This window comes from Limulus polyphemus, unplaced genomic scaffold, assembly GCF_000517525.1.
Source record: "Limulus polyphemus unplaced genomic scaffold, Limulus_polyphemus-2.1.2 Scaffold9535, whole genome shotgun sequence".
In the NCBI taxonomy this organism is placed as follows: Eukaryota; Metazoa; Arthropoda; class Merostomata; order Xiphosura; family Limulidae; genus Limulus; species Limulus polyphemus.
The window spans coordinates 15266-23911 of record NW_013675145.1 but is presented as its reverse complement, the minus strand read 5'-3'; the positions used below and the strand labels follow the sequence as shown (position 1 = coordinate 23911).

The 8646-nt window shown below is 29.9% G+C and overlaps 1 protein-coding gene across 1 annotated transcript in view; it reads left to right on the top strand.

Annotated features, from left to right (window-relative positions):
* Window positions 1-1623: 1623 nt before the first annotated feature.
* LOC106475969 (eukaryotic translation initiation factor 4 gamma 3-like) overlaps window positions 1624-8646 on the top strand; it is a 17699-nt gene continuing 10676 nt past the window's right edge. The window contains exons 1-5 of the mRNA XM_022379961.1: window positions 1624-1788; window positions 2958-3155; window positions 5046-5192; window positions 6343-6422; window positions 7655-7826. Of these exons, the coding sequence (XP_022235669.1) occupies window positions 1630-1788; window positions 2958-3155; window positions 5046-5192; window positions 6343-6422; window positions 7655-7826 (756 nt within the window). The 5' untranslated portion in view covers window positions 1624-1629. The remainder of the gene's footprint in view (window positions 1789-2957; window positions 3156-5045; window positions 5193-6342; window positions 6423-7654; window positions 7827-8646) is intronic.

The window sequence follows — 8646 nt, the reverse complement described above, 5'->3', positions numbered from 1 at the left end:
CAAGATTTAGGTAATAATCTTCAATTTGAACAGTTACTAGATGGAAAATGGAAACAAAGTTGAACAAGATGATCACATTAATTCTGAGAAAAATTGGGAAGTTTAAAGAATGATGACGTGCCTGAGTAAGATAATATTTACCCAAGAGTTTTGAAAGAGGTTAAGGATTGGATATGTAAGCCATTTGCTATTATTTATTCCACATCCTTGAATAATGAGCAGGTGCCAGAATATTGGAATTTGGTTATTGTTACTCCTCCTTTCAAAGGAGGTGATAAAAATTGTAATAGTAATTATAAGCATATTAATATTGCATCAGTGGTGAGAAAATTTTTTGAAAGTTTGATAAAAGATGTTTTGCAAAGTCATTTAACACAGTTTAAAATTTTGTTGGATAGTCATCATGGTTTTATTAGGGGGAAACCTTGCATTACTAATATTTTGACATTCTTTGAAGAGGTTACTGCTTACATAGATGAAGATATAGGTGTGGATATGGCATATCTGGATTTTCACAAAGCATTTGATAAGGTGCCACATAAAAGGATTGTTAAGAAAGTTATTTCTGTAAGTGTGGTGGATAGGTTGGCTCACTGGATAGAAAACTGGCTAGATGGAAGAAAGCAGAGAGTTGTTATGAATGGAGTTCTGTCAAATTGGATTAATGTCATGATTGGGGTACCTTAGGGCTGGCTCAGTATTAGAACCTTTGCTCTTTTTGAATTACGTCAATGACATGGATGAAAGAATGGGCAATGGATTATTTAATTTTGTTGATGATGTTAAAGTTTTGGGTGTTGCTGGACTTGGATTATTTGATGAGTTAGGTGAATGAATGACAGATAGCTTTTGATTATAATAAATGTAAGGTATTGAATGTGGGATATCACAACTTGAATTATGAGTATAATTTTGATAGGAATAACCATAATATATGGAAGAAAAAGATCTTGGTGTTCTGATTGTTCACTCTCTTAAGCCATCCAAGCAATGTACTGTTGCTAGTAGTAGGGCAAATTGTAAAAGTCTAAAGAGGTTATAATGTCATTGTGTAGACCACATTTGGAGTATTCTGTCCAGTCTTGGGCTTGTTTCTTCAGAATGAACATTGAATTGTTGGAAAGGGTTAAGAGGAGGGATACTAGTATGATACCTTGGATGGAAAGTTTGAGGATAGATTAAGATCTCTGACCTTGTTTTCTCTTGAAAAAAGAAGAGTTAGAAGTGTTCTGATTGAGATGTTTAAGATTGTTAAGGGAATTGATAATGCTGATGCATCATTTTTTTTTCAGACTTAATGGTGTGAATGGTAGGACTAGGGGGCACAGATATAAATTTTGACAGGGTAGGAGTCATTTTCAGCTGAGACAGATTTATTTTTTAACACTGATTGGTCTCTGGAGTGGGTTGCTTTCAGATGTGGTGGATACAGTTGATTTAATGGAGTTTAAGGGGAAACTTGATAAATGTTGAATGATAAGGGCTGGCTTTAATGTATGTTGTTATTATCTCTTATGTTTAATATAGTGAATATGACAGCCCAGATGGACCAAAAGGTCCCTTGCTGTATAGCTAACTGAATGGATAGAAAATGCTGAAATGTTATTCACATTTTAGGATCATGGTGGAATGACAGGAAGGAGACATAGCCAACACAGCAGAGACAAGGGAAAGAAGATATTCACATCATCTTATAGTAAAGATGTAAAACTCCATTCTTCAGAAAATGCATGGAAACCTGCTCGTCAAGCTGAGAAACCAAGCTCTCAAGAAGAACAGAAAACTCAGGTATGCTAAGCAATAACTATGAGCTATTTTTAAGGTAATGTATTAATGAAAATGGCTATTTTATTCACAGTTGTACTTATTGCTTCAGAAGTAAAGATTTTGGTAATTTTTCCTGTTCCACTTTGGTTTTTAAGATAATAGCAATGCATGAAATAAATTTGATTAAGTACAAAAACTTTATTGAAAAGCATGTGTAGTAGTGAAAGTTATGGTAGTTATATTTTAGTTTAGGTGTTGACATTTTTATGTGAATAAATAACCACATTTTCTAAATTGAACATTTGATAAAATATTATAATAAATTCCAGAGAGATGGATTTCTCATATATAAAAAAAAAAAAGAATACTTATCATTAGTTAACCCTATGCTTATAATGTTGATCAAAGTGTAAATGTTATAACATTTTACAGAGTTATATTCAAAGTTTAATGAAACAACTTTATTATCAATGTATGTAAGCATTGTTTATAATTGAAATTTTAATATTATATAAGTTTAATTTCTTAATTTCAGAAGGAACTATTTAAATAACTTCTCAATGTTTACTTCTCTGTGTCATGTGACACTTGTTTGCTCTGGTTGCCCATTTTAGATTTTCTTTCTCTTCCTATAGGATCTTCTAGTTTGGCACAAATTACATACTTATAGATAGACATTGGTATAGTGTAAATGTGTAGCCTCCAAATTTCATGTTTTACAAAGATATAAACAAGAAAGTCAAACCCAAATACCATGCTCGTTGTATCACATCCTGTCTTTCAAAAAAATGTCATTAATTATCACTTATATTTACTGTTGGGTTATTTATAGCCAATAGAAAGAGAAAATCATGTTTTACCAAATTATTTATTTAGAAAATAGTTTAGGTCTTAAGATAGAAGTAATTATGCAAAAAAAGTAATTGTTATTAAGAAAAGTAATTATTCATTTAATTAAAAGTTAGGAAGTGTATTAATAAAGATAACCAAAAATTCCAACTTGTATTTATAACTTGTATGGAAGATTCTGTAACTATCATATTGACTTCATAAAGGATTGGTTGTTTGTGTGATTTGTTTTATTAAAACATTTAAAAAAAGTTCAAGCTCTCCAGATGTTTAAAACCTAAATTATCTTTGCATGAATATATTATTGAGAGAATTGCTGTACATCAAGTTCTTATTTTCAGGAATTGTACAAAAGAGTACAAGGTATCCTGAATAAACTGACTCCTCAAAAGTTTCAAACTTTGGTCAGCCAAGTGAAAGAGCTTCCAATTGACAATGAAGAACGACTAGTGGGAGTCATGAACTTAGTTTTCAAGAAAGCTATTGAAGAGCCTAGCTTTAGTGTACCATATGCAAACATGTGTAAAACTCTAGCAATGGTAATAAATAATTGTTTCACAGCTATTTTGTAAATTGGTGTGGCACTAAAGTTTTTAATTATTAATATTGTATCATAGTTTGTTTTCTTTTTAACATGTATCATTGTAAAATTATGATAATAAGTATAGCAAGAACCTGGAATTTAATGTGTTAGAACTGCAATATGACGTGTTATGTTTAATAGGTATAGTGGTAATGGGAAAAATGTTTTGCATAGTCTTAATTTCGGAAGTAGGCTATTCATTCAGACACATCATCATCTTTTCTTTTTAATTATCTATCAAATTAACCCTATAATCTGGAGTTCATTGTACAGAAATTAGTGGCTTTTTTTTTGGTCATCACAATATCTGGCATATGTTAAATAGTACCAAAATTTTCTAAAGTAGGAATGACTAATGCAGATAACCCTCAAGTAGCTTTGCATGAAGTTCAACAACAACAAAATTAATGATGCAACTATTGCATAGAATTCTTGATTTGAAAATTAGTTCCCCTCATTTGTGTCACATTCTGATGAAAGTCCATTGCCTTTTGTAAAGCAATTACCTATAGAAGACCTGTTTTCAGTGCTAAGCTAGTCAATACATACTGGAAGAATGTTCAAAGTGATGTCTGTCCTAGTCTCCATTTCAAAATCAAGGTTAGAAGGTGTGTTGTTTGCATGAGATGCAAAAGTTGTTGATGCCATCATAATGGGGTTCCTGTTAAAGTTAGAGCATCAGAGAGAGAGGTAGTCCAAAAGCATTTGAATTCAATCAAAAGAGGACTAGAATACTGCAAAGCTGAAGGAATAGTAACAATTAAAACTTTGTTATTTTCATTGTAACCTCTTTAATTGTCTTAGATCATTCAGTGATTGAGAGACTTAGATATGATCGATCAGATCTCAACCAATGAAAGTCATAAGAAATAGTAGAAGAACATGTTATTGTTGTTTCTGCTAAGTTCACATAGTGCCCTAGATGTCATAAACGTGTTGACAGCCATTCTTAGAGTGCAAATCAAGATTGGAATGTCTACTTTCAGAAGAAACATTGCTTGGGGAAGACTTTTCAGCAACACTAAAGGAACATTTTGGGATTTAATTATGTTTTCAACCAAGAGTTCAAATCCTAAACATATGCAAAATTGTATGCAAGAAATTTATTTGGCACATTTTCTTTTCTTCAAAGTCACCACCAAAACATGTCAATTTCTGGACAATCGACTCACAGCTTTAGGGTTAGAAGAAATAATAATATTTTAAAAAGAAGACTGAACAAGCATAAGTCATAATGAATTAGTTTATTTAGTACTTTTTCTTTTTTTCTATATCACAACTCTTAGCTTTATTCGCTAAATTTTGTTTTCTTACTTCTAGTTCTGGTTGCAGTTATATTTTAAAGGTTGTTTTAATGGTAGCATACTGTCCTGTGAAGTTTCAAGTGAAAATTAGGGTCAACCATGATTGGGCTGACCATGTAGATAACTTTAATATCAACCACATCTCAAATGCTACTAACCTCAGTTTTCATGTCTAGTTGTTAAGGACTGGATCTGGTATGGTTCTTGTACAATATCATTCAACTTCTAAAGCTCATGTTTTGTTTATTGCTTTATTTTTATTGAATGTTTCAGTTCTATGAGACTTTTAACTAAAGATATTTTAAAGGTACAAAAAGTAGAGTGGGTGTATGATATTTCTATGTCCATATTTCTTGTTTTTATAAAGCTAATAATGTTTCATAGGAACGAGTAGTTTTTCCATAATAAAGTGTTCTTTGTAACTGATAAATATGGTGCTAAAAAAATACAGTAACTACTGTATTGGTTTAACTTATAATCTGATCATAAGATAAAATTAGTTATATCTTATCTGCTTAAGTTTTTCTTGTGAATCTCCATAGATGCAAGTACCTGCAGCTGAAGGCTCAAATCAATGCGTCAAGTTTAGTAAACTATTATTGACTAAATGTCAACGTGAATTTGAAAAAGACATTAATGATGAAATTAACAAAGATGAAAGGCTGAGACAGATACAGGAAGCAGAGACGGTAAGAGAGTTTCATCATGTACTGTGAAACTGGGTTTAGTGAATTTCATATTCAACATTTAAAATTCCAACATATTTTGTAACTTTCAACAAAAATGTCTTTAAATGTTTCCACAGACATATTTTACACACCTAATAAAGCTACATAAGGTAATAATTTTCACTATGAACTTTGGCTATGTTTTATGTGCATTTCTTATCTGTTAATGGTGTAGGTTTTACTACGAAATGTGAGTTGTTTTTAAGCATTGCTATAGATATATGTAACTATATATGTTGCCATAGAGATATGTAACTATATGTTGCTATAGAGATATGTAACTATTTTTGTTGCTGTAGAGATATGCAACTATTTTTGTTGCTATAGAGATATGTAACTATAATATATTTCATTTTGCAATCAGTCTCTTAAATTGATTTTTGTAAATATGTCAGAATCATTTATTTGAGGATATATAGACTGGACCATAGCAAACCTCCCAATAACAGTGATGTATAAACTAATTCTGGTGTATTTCATGTGACTTTTTTTTAATAAGTTCTTTTATATCACATATGCATGAATTATGATGGTGGACACTTCGAAAATTGAAATGTTAGGCTGGTTCAGTGATCGTACAAATACATCATGTGTACTTGAGTAAGGAAGCACATTATGCTAATATAATAATAGGTAGGCACACAAGAACTTATAAGCATAAGGAAAAGTTTTATTGATGATAAAACGTACTACATGTTTCAACAGAAAATTAACAAATTTTTATCGCTCAGTATATTATTGCCCGATGAAGACTCTGGTAAGAGGGCCGAAAGCTTACGATAAAAGTATTTTAATGTTGAGAAAATTCTATGTACTATTCTACATATAAATTTATCTATGTTATGAGTCTTAAACAACAGCTCTGGATGTCATTGACTGTCTTCTTTCTCTCTAGTCTATCAGATAAAAAGTAGGGAAAGCTAGTACAGAAAATTCAGTGATCAGTTTGATGTAAATTTCTGAAACAAGTCTTCTGTGAGTGGTTTGCTATAGTGCAACCTGTATTTCAGCTAATTAATGTAATTTATATCAGTTTTAATATTTGAACCATAAATAAATGAATAATATCTGAAATCTTCATCAAGATGATGATTTGTCATTGGTATCATAGGAAGAAAAAAAAATTCAACTACAGGAAGAACTTGACGAGGAAGAGACTAAAGCCAAGAGAAGATCTTTAGGAAATATAAGGTATATCTGAAGTAAAACATTATTATAATATTGTACAAGTATCTGAAACTTATAAATTGACTTGACTTTTTAAAAATTATACATAGCATGAGAAATGAATGCTAAAAGTCCTGTTTGTGTAACTAAAATGTTGTAAGTATATTTCATGGCCACTTTTATAAAGAAGGAAAGATACTTCTACTAGGTGGGAAAATTTTAGTCATCTTAATAAAAATGTAAAGTAGATAATAAATGGGCTTCATATGTTTTATAAAAATTTTACGTATACAAAAAGTAATTAAATTAAAAAAAAAATTATAGGTATATACAGATTTCATACCTGATAATGAGCTAAGTTTTGTAATGAAGCAATAATTGCAATATAATATGAAGAACTCAATTGAAAAAATATGATAAATATAAATAAAAATATAATAATCTGATTATGCCATATGGATAAAAATAGTGAAATGGAAAAAAAGAAATATAAGAAAATTGATTTAATTCTAAACAAGTTTCTCATTCATTATTGTTTAAAATAAAATACACATGTATTAGTTAAACTGAATTAGTAAAAGTGATTATAAAGTTATTTTACAGAAAGGTTTTGAACTCTGTAAACTATAAGTATTGTATAATTTCTGATTAAACAGTAACAAATGATCAACTTTGTGCAATGGTTTTTGTCTTTTTATTTTAGGCACACAATACAGAATTATTTTTATTAAAATAATTCACATGATTGAGTAGGAATTGTAAAATGCTTTTTATCAGAAAGAGCTAGAATTCACCTAGTTCGTCTTATGAATACTTTTCTGATCTAAAACCAAACAATGTGTATTAACACTTGATAGCATATTACAATTATATTTTTACTTTAAAGTGCCATTTATTTTAAAGCTGAGATCCTTTTTTCTTTCCTAATAACTCACAGCAAGTAAGGTGTCCAATCAGGTGCATCTTTTTTTTGTAGTTTTTGATGATTTTCATGACAGAAAAAAAAAGGCACTTTTGGGGTATAAGGTCAAGAAGGAAAGGGGCCTGAGCATACCCAGCCACCCCCCTGTGTCACAGCTCTGATTACAAAAAAATACTTGCAGTGTTTGGACTATCATTTCTTACTGGATTTAGTAAATTCTTAATATATTGAGCATAATTTGAACAATATATATATTAGTTTCATAAATCTTTGTTGCTGGATTTTTTAGTTTAAATCTAATTGTAACATAAGATAATGTTTTATTGTGAATTAGGTTTGTTGGGGAACTCTTTAAGCTAGGAATGTTAACGACTCTGATCATGCACACCTGCATTAAGAAACTATTAGGACAAGGAGATGAAGATTCCCTGGAGTGTTTGTGTCGTTTGTTGACAACTATTGGCAAAGAGATAGCACGAGATAAGAACAAATCCACACAAACAGCAGTAAGACAAATAATTGATACTAATTTAATTTGAGAAGGTATTAGTTTGTGTTCAAAGTTTTTTCCATTAACCGATTGTATTCCAAATAAGTATCCAACTTAGTAGGAGAATAATTAACAAAAGAAAAAATATATAGCTTAGTTTCTATTATATGTTTATATATTTATTATAAACAAATTATTTCACTAAAAAAATATAACTTAAGAATGTTGCCAATCATTTAATCCAAAGCTTATCATTACCATATTTAAATCTCCTTATATTCACTTAGTTATCTCATGATCTGCTATATTCAGACAGTAAGGTAGTAGTTATTAATTGTTCAAGTATGGAAAATAAAGAAATTAGAAGTACTAACATATTAACTTAAATGAAATTGATAAGTATAAATGACATTGTAGAACCTTCTGCATAAATGCAAAAGGAATTGGTTTATCTCACCTGATCCCTTTTTTTCAACAAATATTTGGGAGAATCTGTTTACATTTGAAAAGATAAGATAGCTAGAAATTAGAAAATATGTATTCAAGTGTTGAAGTTTGAAAAATAAAGTTATCAGTTCATATCAACAGAAAAGAACAGTACAGGAGAGTATTCTCACTTAACATTTGTTATCAAATCTTGAGAAAACTTAAAAGATCATCTAAGAAATGGAAAATGGAACTTTGTACAGCTACAAAATTGGACTCAGTAGTAATATCATTAGAAACATTTTTAGGGTGTTTTTAATATTGTGTATTTTACATTACTTTAACTCGTAACCATTTTGTGCTTGTTATAGTTTTCATGCTATAACTTTTAAATTAGTAAGCGAATGTTA